Raw genomic sequence first — 18,647 nt, forward strand, 5'->3', positions numbered from 1 at the left:
GATGTTGGAAGAAAAATGGAAGGGGTGGAAAAAAGGCAGATTACGGACAATATAATCTATTCAGCAGGACAAAGATTTATGGAGTGTTGCTTTTGCTGGTTTTTAAATTAGTATTTAATTGTGATGCAGAACAATGCTCAGCAAAGACAAAATTCAGCCATGTTTTCCAGGAGACAATAAAAACATAAGACAACGCCACTTGTATTTGGTAGCATATCTATTAGTTGTTGGTCTCCTCTTCTTCTGTCTGCTCTTCATTTCTTTCTGTCCCTCCAAAACCATTTTTCTGTCCAGCTGCTATTTCTGAATACACAATATAAACAACCACAATGGGAGTACACCAAATTGCCAAGTGGCACATTAAAATTGTTCTGCTAATAAACACACTTAAAACTCCCATTCTATGTGTCTAAGCAGCTGAACAGGAGAGGTAAGAAAATAATAATGATAAAAAGTTAAACCCTTTCTAGTGCACTCATTGAATACATTGGCAGCCATTGACGGCACTAGACAGCTAATGGCGTACCGCAAGCAACACGTCACTTCCACTCATTAATATTCATGACGTTAGCTACAGTTGCTAAGGGAGGACATGCCACCGTTTGTCCCCAATAGGAAATTAATGGAATCGTGTACGAAGGAGATGTTTACAAAGCTAAACCTACCAATTCTCTCCGAAAATGATGTCCCTGGTGCCAAATTCACTTGCAAAGATGTGGAAGTACGGAAAAATGTTCAGTTAAAGAGATGGCTTGAGTGTCAAGGGCTGAAAAAGACGAAAAAAACGAGCCGACCTTAGCTTTTTTATCGACACCTTTTTTCTTACGCGACTGACAATGACATTCTCCTGTTTCAACAAGCTATCCTTTACCACCAGCCCTGTCTTTCCTATATATTATATCCTCTGGTTGTCCTACGTCTGTGACCGTTCTTGGGGGTAATTTATATTTTGTGTAGTGATCGCAAATGCTACTCAGTGACAGCCAACGAATTTTTTCATTGATAACAAATCTTAATTCTATAATTTATTTATTTACAGTTCCCCCTTAATAAAGTTGTTTTTTACAACAGAAAAGGCAACAGTGGCAGTCAGATACCATTTTAATTCTTTTCAGGTCATTCATTGTCAGACAGAAGCAGCACGGCACAACGTCACGCTAAAAAATAAGTTAAAAATATCAAAATGGCTTATTTCTTTGTTCTCTGAAAGACCATGCCAACCCGACACAATGTTTACTGCTTATGAAATGTGAATGGGTTCACCGAGCTGGTATTAAAAGTCTGCGCAAATTGATTCAATCTTCACATTTTCTCCTCCCGGGTTTTTGGTTTCGGGAAACGTATGAAGAAAACATTCTTCATATGTCGTAATGTCTAGAGTCGTTTCTACAAGTTCCAAAAAAAGCAATGTGTGATCGGCATGTTCGTTTTTGAAAGACTACTGGAGAAAGGTAGCAGAATTAACATTGTTTCTATGCGAGGGCGGGTCTATAATGTCCCACTTCTGTTTTACGATGCAACGTCACGGTCTATAAATAGCATGCGTGCGGTACGCCATTCATTTTGACTGGGAGGAGCAGCACTAGCGTTGTCAATGGCCCTGAAACATGATCATTCAAAGCCAATTCGCCCAGTTGTTTTTATCAATGGCAGGGAATGAGTTGAATACTATTAAATTTAACACACACATAAAATAACTTTAGAGTGTTATTGTGGGTCATGAACTGAGAATATTCTTGTTTTTATTCATTTAAATTTTTTAATTAACATTTGTATTAAATTATATTTTTATTCATTCATAAAAAAAAATATCTAAATTGAGATTGAAGTGCAGATGTTTAGGTCATGTAGGCCACACTTGTTTAGCAAATGTTAATATTGTGGCCTAAAATTTGATGTCCACGTATGTTCATGGCACACATCATACATCAACGTCTTACTGTAAAGGTGTTTCTCCAGTGTGAGTCCGTCTGTGAACTTCCAGGTGATTCTTACGCTTGAATGATTTGCCACATGTCTCACAGATGAAATCTCGCACCCCTAGAGAGAGAAGATTCCCGTTTGAAATTTTGGCAATTTAATGTTTTAGACCAAGATGGTGTCGGGGGGGGGGGAGGACTATGCCTCAATCATTTCTGTGTTCCTTGGTTTTCTTTTGTTGCTACTCGCTTTTTGTCGGAGTCAATTGTGACCACGTGTGAGTGGTCCGTTGCACTCCCGGGTGACGATTGGCCGTGCTGGATGTATTTATTTTTATGTAATAAAAGTGCATAAGTGGAAGTCTGCTCCCTTTTTTTTTTACTTTTTATGCACGCATCCTGCCCTGCCATGCGTGACTCTACTAGGGCTGGGCAAAATGGCATATAAATTAGCCCCCCCCCCCCCAAAAAAAATGTATTTACTATTTTTATTTCCCTCCCTCCTACTTTTTTAAGGAAATAATGGAACAAAAGACAGAGAAAGCTCCAAATTAAAGCACTCATTGAACTCATTGGCTGCTGTTAATGGCACTACAGGTCTAATCCATTTTGACTGGGAAGGGGAAATTTGCACTTTCCCATCAAAATGAATTGGACATCGAGCGCCATCGATGAGACTGAAAATTGCATTAACAAACAGTCCTCTCAGTTTAAATGAATTGTACATCTATCCTTGCCAATAAAAGGCAATGAGTTAAATACTATGGGAAGAAAAATCAACTATCAACTAGACCGTGTTATTGAGGGTAAATATATACACCGTCATTTTCGGACTATAAGGCGCACCTGACTATAAGCCGCCCCCCACCAAATTTGACACGAAAATGGAATTTGTTCATAGATAGGCCGCACCGGACTATAAGCTGCAGCTGTCCACACTGTATTATGGGATATTTACACCAAAAGATATTAACCGGTAACACTTTATTTGACATCGGCATCATAAGACTGTCATAACACCAAATGAACCACCGCTTCAAGAACCTTCATTTGGCCATCACTGCTCCCTTGGGGGAGACAGTCAACCTCTGGTGCCACATGCTCTCGACACTGTTGTCATCCAACATGCCTCCTAGCATCCACTGCTACGCTACAGTAAATAATGGATGTCATTTTGTGTCATCGGTCAAATTATCTCACTTTTGAATTAATACTAGAAACTGCAATTTCGGGAGAAATTACACACCTTGGTCTTTCCTCTGTGGAGATACAAATCTTAGCCCCACTCAGGTCTATCAATAGAATGGACCATAATGCCAGTCATTGGCACTAAACAAAGTTAAAGCCATTAGAAAAGATTGGGAGAATTGGACGTCCATGGACGTCAATGGCGGCACCTTTCATAATTGTTAATGGAATCGGGGAAGTTTGGGGGACACGTCCTAATGATATCTAGTCATTTTCTGTTGATTTGGGGAAAAAAAAAAAAATTCCCATTGAAAATGAATGGGAAAAATTTTGGACGTCCATGGACGTCAATGGTATCAACTTACATAAGCGTCAATGGAATCCAAGTACATTGGCATCAATAAAATGAACAAACATGAAGAAATGCCATTGGAAATGAATGGGAAGTTTGGACGTCCATGAACGTCAATGGCATCACCCCCCATAAGCGGCAATGCAATCGGGGACATTTGGGGGACACGTCCTAATGATATCTAGTCATTTTCTGTTGATTTGGGAAAAAAAAAAAAATTCCCATTGAAAATGAATGGGAAAAATTTTGGACGTCCATGGACGTCAATGGTATCAACTTACATAACCGTCAATGGAATCCAAGTACATTGGCATCAAAAGAATGAACAAACATGAAGAAATGCCATTGGAAATGAATGGGAAGTTTGGACGTCCCTGGACGTCAATGGCATCACCCTCCATAAGAAGCAATGCAATCGGGGACATTTGGGGGACAGGTCCTATTGATATCTAGTCATTTTCTGTTGATTTGGGGAAAAAAAAAAATTTCCCATTGAAAATGAATGGGTAAAATTTTGGACGTCCATGGACGTCAATGGCAGCACCCCCCATAAGCGTCAATGGAATTGGGGACGTTTGGGATATACGTCCTATTGATATCTGGTCATTTTCTGTTGATTTGGAGAAATTTAGTTTTTTCCCCATTGAAAATGAATGGGAAAAATTTTGGACGTCCATGTAAGTCAATGGCGGCACCCTTCATAAGCGTCAATGGAATTGGGGAAGTTTGGGGGACACGTCCTATTGATATCTGGTCATTTTCTGTTGATTTGGGGTAATTTTGTTTTTTCCCCATTGAAAATGAATGGGAAAAATTTTGGACGTCCATGGCAGTCAATGGCATCGACATCTATATAGTCAGTTGAATCCAAGTACATTGGCATCAGTAGATTCGACATGCATGGCCGTCAATGGCATCAATGCAATGTAAATTCCATTGGAAATCCCATTGGAAGTGAATGGGACTTTTCCCATTCGAAATGAATGGGATAGTTTTTGGCAAATTTCCGAGGAAGCGTAATTTTTTTCCAAATTCTGTATACAACTTTTATGCCCCTCACCGTCCCGGAATTTTTGATGCCCAAATTATTTGATTTGGTCAAAAATTGTAGGACTAGATACATTTTGAAACTTTTTTTTTTTTCACGGAAAATTGCCGTTTACGGACGAACGGAAAAATTTTCGGGGCCATTTGTAAAGTTTCCTGTGTCACGCGAAAATTCCGGTTGTGCCGATACTTGAACGGTGCCGATCGGTCTAACGGTTCGGGCTGTGAAGCGCGCGTTTTTTTTCCATTCAAAATGAATAGGAAAGTTTTTGGCAAATTTCCGGGGAACCGTAAATTTTTGCCAAATTCTGTATACAACTTTTATGCCCCTCACCGTCCCGGAATTTTTGATACCCAAATTATGTGATTTGGTCAAAAATTGTAGGACTAGATACATTTTTAAACTTTTTTTTTTTTTCGGAAAATTGCCGTTTACGGGTGAACGGAAAATTTTTCGTGGCGTTTTGAAAAATTCCCATCGTCACGCGAAAATTCCGGTCATGCCGATACTTGAACGGTGCCGATCGGGGCTACGGTTTGGGCTGTGCGTTGGCTCAAAAAAACGCGGAGAATAAGATGAATAAATAATAATAAGAACTAGAAACTGCAATTTCGGGAGAAATTACACACCTTGGTCTTTCCTCTGTGGAGATACAGATCTTAGCCCCACTCAGGTCTATCAATAGAATGGATCATAATGCCAGTCATTGGCACTAAACATAGTTAAAGCCATTAGAAAAGATTGGGAGAATTGGACGTCCATGTCCGTCAATGGCAGCACCCTCCATAATTGTTAATGGAATCGGGAAAGTTTGGGGGACACGTCCTATTGATATCTAGTCATTTTCTGTTGATTTGGGAAAAAAAAAAAATTCCCATTGAAAATGAATGGGAAAAATTTTGGACGTCCATGGACGTCAATGGTATCAACTTACATAAGCGTCAATGGAATCCAAGTACATTGGCATCAATAAAATGAACAAACATGAAGAAATGCCATTGGAAATGAATGGGAAGTTTGGACGTCCATGAACGTCAATGGCATCACCCTCCATAAGCGGCAATGCAATCGGGGACATTTGGGGGACACGTCCTAATGATATCTAGTCATTTTCTGTTGATTTGGGGAAAAAAAAAAAAATCCCATTGAAAATGAATGGGAAAAATTTTGGACGTCCATGGACGTCAATGGTATCAACTTACATAAGCGTGAATGGAATCCAAGTACATTGGCATCAATAGAATGAACAAACATGAAGAAATGCCTTTGGAAATGAATGGGAAGTTTGGACGTCCATGGACGTCAATGGCATCACCCCCCATAAGCGGCAATGCAATCGGGGACATTTGGGGGACACGTCCTAATGATATCTAGTCATTTTCTGTTGATTTGGGGAAAAAAAAAAAAATTCCCATTGAAAATGAATGGGAAAAATTTTGGACGTCCATGGACGTCAATGGTATCAACTTACATAAGCGTCAATGGAATCCAAGTACATTGGCATCAATAGAATGAACAAACATGAAGAAATGCCATTGGAAATGAATGGGAAGTTTGGACGTCCGTGGACGTCAATGGCATCACCCTCCATAAGCAGCAATGCAATCGGGCACATTTGGGGGAAACGTCCTATTGATATCTAGTCATTTTCTGTTGATTTGGGGAAAAAAAAAAAATTCCCATTGAAAATGAATGGGAAAAATTTTGGACGTCCATGGACGTCAATGGTATAAACTTACATAAGCGTCAATGGAATCCAAGTACATTGGCATCAAAAGAATGAACAAACATGAAGAAATGCCATTGGTATTTAATGGGAAGTTTGGACGTCCATGGACGTCAATGGCATCACCCCCCATAAGCGGCAATGCAATCGGGGACATTTGGGGGACACGTCCTAATGATATCTAGTCATTTTCTGTTGATTTGGGGAAAAAAAAAAAATTCCCATTGAAAATGAATGGGAAAAATTTTGGACGTCCATGGACGTCAATGGTATCAACTTACATAAGCGTCAATGGAATCCAAGTACATTGGCATCAATAGAATGAACAAACATGAAGAAATGCCATTGGAAATGAATGGGAAGTTTGGACGTCCGTGGACGTCAATGGCATCACCCTCCATAAGCAGCAATGCAATCGGGCACATTTGGGGGAAACGTCCTATTGATATCTAGTCATTTTCTGTTGATTTGGGGAAAAAAAAAAAAATTCCCATTGAAAATGAATGGGAAAAATTTTGGACGTCCATGGACGTCAATGGTATAAACTTACATAAGCGTCAATGGAATCCAAGTACATTGGCATCAAAAGAATGAACAAACATGAAGAAATGCCATTGGAAATGAATGGGAAGTTTGGACGTCCCTGGACGTCAATGGCATCACCCTCCATAAGCAGCAATGCAATCGGGGACATTTGGGGGACAGGTCCTATTGATATCTAGTAATTTTCTGTTGATTTGGGGAAAAAAAAAAATTTCCCATTGAAAATGAATGGGTAAAATTTTGGACGTCCATGGACGTCAATGGCAGCACCCCCCATAAGCGTCAATGGAATTGGGGACGTTTGGGATATACGTCCTATTGATATCTGGTCATTTTCTGTTGATTTGGAGAAATTTAGTTTTTTCCCCATTGAAAATGAATGGGAAAAATTTTTGACGTCCATGTAAGTCAATGGCGGCACCCTTCATAAGCGTCAATGGAATTGGGGAAGTTTGGGGGACACGTCCTATTGATATCTGGTCATTTTCTGTTGATTTGGGGTAATTTTGTTTTTTCCCCATTGAAAATGAATGGGAAAAATTTTGGACGTCCATGGCAGACAATGGCATCGACATCCATATAGTCAATTGAATCCAAGTACATTGGCATCAGTAGATTCGACATGCATGGCCGTCAATGGCATCAATGCAATGTAAATTCCATTGGAAATCCCATTGGAAGTGAATGGGACTTTTCCCATTCGAAATGAATGGGATAGTTTTTGGCAAATTTCCGAGGAAGCGTAATTTTTTTCCAAATTCTGTATACAACTTTTATGCCCCTCACCGTCCCGGAATTTTTGATGCCCAAATTATGTGATTTGGTCAAAAATTGTAGGACTAGATACATTTTGAAACTTTTTTTTTTTTCACGGAAAATTGCCGTTTACGGACGAACGGAAAAATTTTCGGGGCCATTTGTAAAGTTTCCTGTGTCACGCGAAAATTCCGGTCGTGCCGATACTTGAACGGTGCCGATCGGTCTAACGGTTCGGGCTGTGAAGCGCGCGTTTTTTTTCCATTCAAAATGAATAGGAAAGTTTTTGGCAAATTTCCGGGGAACCGTAAATTTTTGCCAAATTCTGTATACAACTTTTATGCCCCTCACCGTCCCGGAATTTTTGATGCCCAAATTATGTGATTTGGTCAAAAATTGTAGGACTAGATACATTTTGAAACTTTTTTTATTTTTCGGAAAATTGCCGTTTGCGGGCGAACGGAAAATTTTTCGTGGCGGTTTGAAAAATTCCCATCGTCACACGAAAAATCCGGTCGTGCCGATACTTGAACGGTGCCGATCGGTGCTACGGTTTGGGCTGTGCGTTGGCTCAAAAAAACGCGGAGAATAAGATGAATAATAACTAGAAACTGCAATTTCGGGAGAAATTACACACCTTGGTCTTTCCTCTGTGGAGATACAAATCTTAGCCCCACTCAGGTCTATCAATAGAATGGACCATAATGCCAGTCATTAGCACTAAACAAAGTTAAAGGCATAAGAAAAGATTGGGAGAATTGGACGTCCATGTCCGTCAATGGCAGCACCCTCCATAATTGTTAATGGAATCGGGGAAGTTTGGGGGACACGTCCTATTGATATCTAGTCATTTTCTGTTGATTTGGGAAAAAAAAAAAAAATTCCCATTGAAAATGAATGGGAAAAATTTTGGACGTCCATGGACGTCAATGGTATCAACTTACATAAGCGTCAATGGAATCCAAGTACATTGGCATCAATAAAATGAACAAACATGAAGAAATGCCATTGGAAATGAATGGGAAGTTTGGACGTCCATGAACGTCAATGGCATCACCCTCCATAAGCGGCAATGCAATCGGGGACATTTGGGGGACACTTCCTAATGATATCTAGTCATTTTCTGTTGATTTGGGAAAAAAAAAAAAAATCCCATTGAAAATGAATGGGAAAAATTTTGGACGTCCATGGACGTCAATGGTATCAACTTACATAAGCGTCAATGGAATCCAAGTACATTGGCATCAATAGAATGAACAAACATGAAGAAATGCCTTTGGAAATGAATGGGAAGTTTGGACGTCCATGGACGTCAATGGCATCACCCCCCATAAGCGGCAATGCAATCGGGGACATTTGGGGGACACGTCCTATTGATATCTAGTCATTTTCTGTTGATTTGGGGGGAAAAAAAAAATTCCCATTGAAAATGAATGGGAAAAATTTTGGACGTCCATGGACGTCAATGGTATCAACTTACATAAGCGTCAATGGAATCCAAGTACATTGGCATCAATAGAATGAACAAACATGAAGAAATGCCATTGGGATTTAATGGGAAGTTTGGACGTCCATGAACGTCAATGGCATCACCCTCCATAAGCGGCAATGCAATCGGGGACATTTGGGGGACACGTCCTAATGATATCTAGTCATTTTCTGTTGATTTGGGGACAAAAAAAAAATTCCCATTGAAAATGAATGGGAAAATTTTTGGACGTCCATGGACGTCAATGGTATCAACTTACATAAGCGTCAATGGAATCCAAGTACATTGGCATCAATAGAATGAACAAACATGAAGAAATGCCATTGGGATTTAATGGGAAGTTTGGACGTCCATGAAAGTCAATGGCATCACCCTCCATAAGCGGCAATGCAATCGGGGACATTTGGGGGACACGTCCTAATGATATCTAGTCATTTTCTGTTGATTTGGGGAAAAAAAAAAAAATTCCCATTGAAAATGAATGGGAAAAATTTTGGACGTCCATGGACGTCAATGGTATCAACTTACATAACCGTCAATGGAATCCAAGTACATTGGCATCAATAGAATGAACAAACATGAAGAAATGCCATTGGAAAAGAATGGGAAGTTTGGACGTCCATGGACGTCAATGGCATCACCCTCCATAAGCGGTAATGCAATCGGGGACATTTGGGGGACAGGTCCTAATGATATCTAGTCATTTTCTGTTGATTTGGGGAAAAAAAAAAATTTCCCATTGAAAATGAATGGGTAAAATTTTGGACGTCCATGGACGTCAATGGCAGCACCCCCCATAAGCGTCAATGGAATTGGGGACGTTTGGGATATACGTCCTATTGATATCTGGTCATTTTCTGTTGATTTGGAGAAATTTAGTTTTTTCCCCATTGAAAATGAATGGGAAAAATTTTGGACGTCCATGTAAGTCAATGGCGGCACCCTTCATAAGCGTCAATGGAATTGGGGAAGTTTGGGGGACACGTCCTATTGATATCTGGTCATTTTCTGTTGATTTGGGGTAATTTTGTTTTTTCCCCATTGAAAATGAATGGGAAAAATTTTGGACGTCCATGGCAGTCAATGGCATCGACATCTATATAGTCAATTGAATCCAAGTACATTGGCATCAGTAGATTCGACATGCATGGCTGTCAATGGCATCAATGCAATGTAAATTCCGTTGGAAATCCCATTGGAAGTGAATGGGAACTTTTCCCATTCGAAATGAATGGGATAGTTTTTGGCAAATTTCCGAGGAAGCGTAATTTTTTTCCAAATTCTGTATACAACTTTTATGCCCCTCACCGTCCCGGAATTTTTGATGCCCAAATTATTTGATTTGGTCAAAAATTGTAGGACTAGATACATTTTGAAACTTTTTTTTTTTTCACGGAAAATTGCCGTTTACGGACGAACGGAAAATTTTTCGGGGCCATTTGTAAAGTTTCCTGTGTCACGCGAAAATTCCGGTCGTGCCGATACTTGAACGGTGCCGATCGGTCTAACGGTTCGGGCTGTGAAGCGCGCGTTTTTTTTCCATTCAAAATGAATAGGAAAGTTTTTGGCAAATTTCCGGGGAACCGTAAATTTTTGCCAAATTCTGTATACAACTTTTATGCCCCTCACCGTCCCGGAATTTTTGATGCCCAAATTATGTGATTTGGTCAAAAATTGTAGGACTAGATACATTTTGAAACTTTTTTTATTTTTCGGAAAATTGCCGTTTACGGGCGAACGGAAAATTTTTCGTGGCGGTTTGAAAAATTCCCATCGTCACGCGAAAATTCCGGTCGTGCCGATACTTGAACTGTGCCGATCGGTGCTACGGTTTGGGCTGTGCGTTGGCTCAAAAAAACGCGGAGAATAAGATGAATAAATAATAAGTACAATAAAGTTGCACAATAACAATACCTTGTTCTTTCTTTCAGAAAGACCAAGGTAATAATAACTAGAAACTGCAATTTCGGGAGAAATTACACCTTGGTCTTTCCTCTGTGGAGATACAAATCTTAGCCCCACTCAGGTCTATCAATAGAATGGACCATAATGCCAGTCAATGGCACTAAACAAAGTAAAAGCTATTAGAAAAGATTGGGAGAGTTGGACGTCCATGGCCGTCAATGGCAGCACCCTCCATAAGCATCATTGTAATTGGGGACATTTGGGGTACATGTCCTATTGATATCTGGTCATTTTTTGTTGATTTGGGCAAAAAAAAAAAATTCCCATTGAAAATGAATGGGAAAAATTTTGGACGTCCATGGACGTCAATGGTATCAACTTACATAAGCGTCAATGGATACCAAGTACATTGGCATCAATAGAATGAACAAACATGAAGAAATGCCATTAGAAATTAATGGGAAGTTTGGACGTCCATGGACGTCAATGGCATCACCCTCCATAAGCAGCAATACAATCGGGGACATTTGGGGGACACGTCCTATTGATATCTGGTCATTTTTTGTTGATTTGGGGAAAAAAAAAAAATTCCCATTGAAAATGAATGGGAAAAATTTTGGACGTCCATGGACGTCAATTGTATCAACTTACATAAGCGTCAATGGATACCAAGTACATTGGCATCAATAGAATGAACAAACATGAAGAAATGCCATTAGAAATTAATGGGAAGTTTGGACGTCCATAGACCTCAATGGCATCACCCTCCATAAGCAGCAATACAATCGGGGACATTTGGGGTACACGTCCTATTGATATATGGTCATTTTTTGTTGATTTGGGCAAAAAAAAAAAATTCCCATTGAAAATGAATGGGAAAAATTTTGGACGTCCATGGACGTCAATGGTATCAACTTACATAAGCGTCAATGGATACCAAGTACATTGGCATCAATAGAATGAACAAACATGAAGAAATGCCATTAGAAATTAATGGGAAGTTTGGACGTCCATGGACGTCAATGGCATCACCCTCCATAAGCAGCAATACAATCGGGGACATTTGGGGTACACGTCCTATTGATATCTGGTCATTTTTTGTTGATTTGGGGAAAAAAAAAAAATTCCCATTGAAAATGAATGGGAAAAATTTTGGACGTCCATGGACGTCAATGGTATCAACTTACATAAGCGTCAATGGATACCAAGTACATTGGCATCAATAGAATGAACAAACATGAAGAAATGCCATTAGAAATTAATGGGAAGTTTGGACGTCCATGGACGTCAATGGCATCACCCTCCATAAGCAGCAATACAATCGGGGACATTTGGGGGACACGTCCTATTGATATCTAGTCATTTTCTGTTGATTTGGGGAAAAAAAAAAATTCCCATTGAAAATGAATGGGAAAAATTTTGGACGTCCATGGACGTCAATGGTATCAACTTACATAAGCGTCAATGGATACCAAGTACATTGGCATCAATAGAATGAACAAACATGAAGAAATGCCATTAGAAATTAATGGGAAGTTTGGACGTCCATGGACGTCAATGGCATCACCCTCCATAAGCAGCAATACAATCGGGGACATTTGGGGGACACGTCCTATTGATATTTAGTCATTTTCTTTTGATTTGGGAGAAGAAAAAAAATTTCCCATTGAAAATGAATGGGAAAAATTTTGGACGTCCATGGACGTCAATGGTGTCAACTTACATAAGCGTCAATGGAATCCAAGTACATTGGCATCAATAGAATGAACAAACATGAAGAAATGCCATTGGAAATGTATGGGAAGTTTGGACGTCCCTGGACGTCAATGGCATCACCCTCCATAAGCAGCAATGCAATCGGGGACATTTGGGGGACACGTCCTATTGATATCTAGTCATTTTCTGTTGATTTGGGGGAGAAAAAAAAAATTTCCCATTGAAAATGAATGGGAAAATTTTTGGACGTCCATGGATGTCAATGGCAGCACCCCCCATAAGCGTCAATGGAGTTGGGGACGTTTGGGGTATACGTCCTATTGATATCTGGTCATTTTCTGTCGATTTGGAGAAATTTAGTTTTTTCCCCATTGAAAATGAATGGGAAAAATTTTGGACGTCCATGGATGTCAATGGCAGCACCCCCCATAAGCGTCAATGGAGTTGGGGACGTTTGGGGTATACGTCCTATTGATATCTGGTCATCTTCTGTCGATTTGGAGAAATTTAGTTTTTTCCCCATTGAAAATGAATGGGGAAAATTTTGGACGTCCATGGAAGTCAATGGCAGCACCCCCCATAAGCGTCAATGGAATTGGGGAAGTTTGGGGGACACGTCCTATTGATATCTGGCCATTTTCTGTTTATTTGGGGAAATTTTGTTTTTTCCCCATTGAAAATGAATGGGAAAAATTTTGGACGTCCGTGGCAGTCAATGGCATCGACATCCATATAGTCAATTGAATCCAAGTACATTGGCATCAGTAGATTCGACATGCATGGCCGTCAATGGCATCAATGCAATGTAAATTCTATGGAAATCCCATTGGAAGTGAATGGGACTTTTCCCATTCGAAATGAATGGGATAGTTTTTGGCAAATTTCCGAGGAAGCGTAATTTTTTTCCAAATTCTGTATACAACTTTTATGCCCCTCACCGTCCCGGAATTTTTGATGCCCAAATTATGTGATTTGGTCAAAAATTGTAGGACTAGATACATTTTGAAACTTTTTTTTTTTTCATGGAAAATTGCCGTTTACGGACGAACGGAAAAATTTTCGGGGCCATTTGTAAAGTTTCCTGTGTCACGCGAAAATTCCGGTCGTGCCGATACTTGAACGGTGCCGATCGGTCTAACGGTTCGGGCTGTGAAGCGCGCGTTTTTTTTCCATTCAAAATGAATAGGAAAGTTTTTGGCAAATTTCCGGGGAACCGTAAATTTTTGCCAAATTCTGTATACAACTTTTATGCCCCTCAACGTCCCGGAATTTTTGATGCCCAAATTATGTGATTTGGTCAAAAATTGTAGGACTAGATACATTTTGAAACTTTTTTTATTTTTCGGAAAATTGCCGTTTACGGGCGAACGGAAAATTTTTCGTGGCGGTTTGAAAAATTCCCATCGTCACGCGAAAAATCCGGTCGTGCCGATACTTCAACGGTGCCGATCGGTGCTACGGTTTGGGCTGTGCGTTGGCTCAAAAAAACGCGGAGAATTATTGAATAATAATAATAATAACTAGAAACTGCAATTTCGGGAGAAACTAGAAACTGCAATTTCAGGAGAAATTACACACCTTGGTCTTTCCTCTGTGGAGATACAAATCTTAGCCCCACTCAGGTCTATCAATAGAATGGACCATAATGCCAGTCATTAGCACTAAACAAAGTTAAAGGCATTAGAAAAGATTGGGAGAATTGGACGTCCATGTCCGTCAATGGCAGCACCCTCCATAAGCGTCAATAGAGTCGGAGACGTTTAGGGGACAAGTCCTATTGATATCTGGTCATTTTCTGTTGATTTGGGAATTTTTTTTTTTTTCCCCATTGAAAATGAATGGGAAAAATTTGGACGTCCATGGACGTCAATGGCATCACCCTCCATAAGCATCAATGCTATCGGGGACATTTGGGGTAAAGGTCCTATTGATATCTGGTGATTTCCTACTGATTTGGGGACATTTTTTGTTTTTGCCATTGAAAATGAATGGGAAAAATTTGGACGTCCATGGACGTCAATGGTATCAACTTACATAAGCGTCAATGGAATCCAAGTACATTGGCATCAATAGAATGAACAAACATGAAAAAATGCCATTGGGATTTAATGGGAAGTTTGGACGTCCATGAACGTCAATGGCATCACCCTCCATAAGCGGCAATGCAATCGGGGACATTTGGGGGACACGTCCTAATGATATCTAGTCATTTTCTGTTGATTTGGGGAAGAAAAAAAAAATTCCCATTGAAAATGAATGGGAAAAATTTTGGACGTCCATGGACGTCAATGGTATCAACTTACATAAGCGTCAATGGAATCCAAGTACATTGGCATCAATAGAATGAACAAACATGAAGAAATGCCATTGGAAATAAATGGGAAGTTTGGACGTCCGTGGACGTCAATGGCATCACCCTCCATAAGCAGCAATGCAATCGGGGACATTTGGGGGACACGTCCTATTGATATCTAGTCATTTTCTGTTGATTTGGGGGAAAAAAAAAAATTCCCATTGAAAATGAATGGGAAAATTTTTGGACGTCCATGGACGTCAATGGTATCAACTTACATAAGCGTCAATGGAATCCAAGTACATTGGCATCAATAGAATGAACAAACATGAAGAAATGCCATTGGGATTTAATGGGAAGTTTGGACGTCCATGAACGTCAATGGCATCACCCTCCATAAGCGGCAATGCAATCGGGGACATTTGGGGGACACGTCCTAATGATATCTAGTCATTTTCTGTTGATTTGGGGAAAAAAAAAAAATTCCCATTGAAAATGAATGGGAAAAATTTTGGACGTCCATGGACGTCAATGGTATCAACTTACATAAGCGTCAATGGAATCCAAGTACATTGGCATCAATAGAATGAACAAACATGAAGAAATGCCATTGGAAATAAATGGGAAGTTTGGACGTCCATGGACGTCAATGGCATCACCCTCCATATGCAGCAATCCAATCGGGGACATTTGGGGGACACGTCCTAATGATATCTAGTCATTTTCTGTTGATTTGGGGAAAAAAAAAAATTTCCCATTGAAAATGAATGGGAAAAATTTTGGACGTCCATGGACGTCAATGGTATCAACTTACATAAGCGTCAATGGAATCCAAGTACATTGGCATCAATAGAATGAACAAACATGAAGAAATGCCATTGGAATTAATGGGAAGTTTGGACGTCCGTGGACGTCAATGGCATCACCCTCCATAAGCAGCAATGCAATGGGGCACATTTGGGGGAAACGTCCTATTGATATCTAGTCATTTTCTGTTGATTTGGGGAAAAAAAAAAAATTCCCATTGAAAATGAATGGGAAAAATTTTGGACGTCCATGGACGTCAATGGTATCAACTTACATAAGCGTCAATGGAATCCAAGTATATTGGCATCAATAGAATGAACAATCATTAAGAAATGCCATTGGAAATGAATGGGAAGTTTGGACGTCAGTGGACGTCAATGGCATCACCCTCCATAAGCAGCAATGCAATCGGGCACATTTGGGGGAAACGTCCTATTGATATCTAGTCATTTTCTGTTGATTTGGGGAAAAAAAAAAATTTCCCATTGAAAATGAATGGGAAAAATTTTGGACGTCCATGGACGTCACTGGTATCAACTTACATAAGCGTCAATGGAATCCAAGTACATTGGCATCAATAGAATGAACAAACATGAAGAAATGCCATTGGGATTTAATGGGAAGTTTGGACGTCCATGAACGTCAATGGCATCACCCTCCATAAGCGGCAATGCAATCGGGGACATTTGGGGGACACGTCCTAATGATATCTAGTCATTTTCTGTTGATTTGGGGAAAAAAAAAAATTCCCATTGAAAATGAATGGGAAAAATATTGGACGTCCATGGACGTCAATGGTATCAACTTACATAAGCGTCAATGGAATCCAAGTACATTGGCATCAATAGAATGAACAAACATGAAGAAATGCCATTGGAAATAAATGGGAAGTTTGGACGTCCATGGACGTCAATGGCATCACCCTCCATATGCAGCAATCCAATCGGGGACATTTGGGGGACACGTCCTAATGATATCTAGTCATTTTCTGTTGATTTGGGGAAAAAAAAAAAATTCCCATTGAAAATGAATGGGAAAAATTTTGGACGTCCATGGACGTCAATGGTATCAACTTACATAAGCGTCAATGGAATCCAAGTACATTGGCATCAATAGAATGAACAAAAATGAAGAAATGCCATTGGAATTAATGGGAAGTTTGGACGTCCGTGGACGTCAATGGCATCACCCTCCATAAGCAGCAATGCAATGGGGCACATTTGGGGGAAACGTCCTATTGATATCTAGTCATTTTCTGTTGATTCGGGGAAAAAAAAAAAAATTCCCATTGAAAATGAATGGGAAAAATTTTGGACGTCCATGGACGTCAATGGTATCAACTTACATAAGCGTCAATGGAATCCAAGTATATTGGCATCAATAGAATGAACAATCATTAAGAAATGCCATTGGAAATGAATGGGAAGTTTGGACGTCCGTGGACGTCAATGGCATCACCCTCCATAAGCAGCAATGCAATCGGGCACATTTGGGGGAAACGTCCTATTGATATCTAGTCATTTTCTGTTGATTTGGGGAAAAAAAAAAATTTCCCATTGAAAATGAATGGGAAAAATTTTGGACGTCCATGGACGTCACTGGTATCAACTTACATAAGCGTCAATGGAATCCAAGTACATTGGCATCAATAGAATGAACAAACATGAAGAAATGCCATTGGAAATGAATGGGAAGTTTGGACGTCCCTGGACGTCAATGGCATCACCCTCCATAAGCAGCAATGCAATTGGGGACATTTGGGGGACACGTCCTATTGATATCTAGTCATTTTCTGTTGATTTGGGGAAAAAAAAAAATTCCCATTGAAAATGAATGGGAAAATTTTTGGACGTCCATGGACGTCAATGGTATCAACTTACATAAGCGTCAATGGAATCCAAGTACATTGGCATCAATAGAATGAACAAACATGAAGAAATGCCTTTGGAAATGAATGGGAAGTTTGGACGTCCATGGACGTCAATGGCATCACCCCCCATAAGCGGCAATGCAATCGGGGACATTTGGGGGACACGTCCTAATGATATCTAGTCATTTTCTGTTGATTTGGGAAAAAAAAAAAATTCCCATTGAAAATGAATGGGAAAATTTTTGGACGTCCATGGACGTCAATGGTATCAACTTACATAAGCGTCAATGGAATCCAAGTACATTGGCATCAAAAGAATGAACAAACATGAAGAAATGCCATTGGAAATGAATGGGAAGTTTGGACGTCCCTGGACGTCAATGGCATCCCCCTCCATAAGCAGCAATGCAATCGGGGTCATTTGGGGGACAGGTCCTATTGATATCTAGTCATTTTCTGTTGATTTGGGGAAAAAAAAAAAAATCCCATTGAAAATGAATGGGTAAAATTTTGGACGTCCATGGACGTCAATGGTATCAACTTACATAAGCGTCAATGGAATCCAAGTACATTAGCATCAAAAGAATGAACAAACATGAAGAAATGCCATTGGTAATGAATGGGAAGTTTGGACGTCCCTGGACGTCAATGGCATCACCCTCCATAAGCAGCAATGCAATCGGGGACATTTGGGGGACACGTCCTATTGATATCTAGTCATTTTCTGTTGATTTGGGGAAAAAAAAAAAATTCCCATTGAAAATGAATGGGTAAAATTTTGGACGTCCATGGACGTCAATGGCAGCACCCCCCATAAGCGTCAATATAATTGGGGACGTTTGGGATATACGTCCTATTGATATCTGGTCATTTTCTGTTGATTTGGAGAAATTTAGTTTTTTCCCCATTGAAAATGAATGGGAAAAATTTTGGACGTCCATGGAAGTCAATGGCGGCACCCTTCATAAGCGTCAATGGAATTGGGGAAGTTTGGGGGACACGTCCTATTGATATCTGGTCATTTTCTGTTGATTT

The 18,647-nt window shown here is 39.9% G+C and overlaps 1 protein-coding gene across 4 annotated transcripts in view; it reads right to left on the reverse strand.

Moving 5' to 3' along the window:
- znf653 (zinc finger protein 653) overlaps nt 1-18,647 on the reverse strand; it is an 85,835-nt gene that overhangs the window by 3,542 nt on the left and 63,646 nt on the right. For 2 of the 4 annotated variants that reach the window (XM_057817201.1, XM_057817200.1), the window contains exon 9: nt 1,941-2,040. The exons of 1 other annotated variant lie outside the window; for it this stretch is intronic. In XM_057817201.1, the coding sequence (XP_057673184.1) occupies nt 1,941-2,040 (100 nt within the window). Of the gene's footprint in view, nt 767-1,940; nt 2,041-18,647 lie in introns of all 4 variants that reach the window. One more of the 4 variants, XM_057817202.1, reaches the window with a different exon arrangement.

This window comes from Corythoichthys intestinalis, chromosome 16 (genome assembly GCF_030265065.1).
Source record: "Corythoichthys intestinalis isolate RoL2023-P3 chromosome 16, ASM3026506v1, whole genome shotgun sequence".
NCBI classification, from domain to species: domain Eukaryota; kingdom Metazoa; phylum Chordata; class Actinopteri; order Syngnathiformes; family Syngnathidae; genus Corythoichthys; species Corythoichthys intestinalis.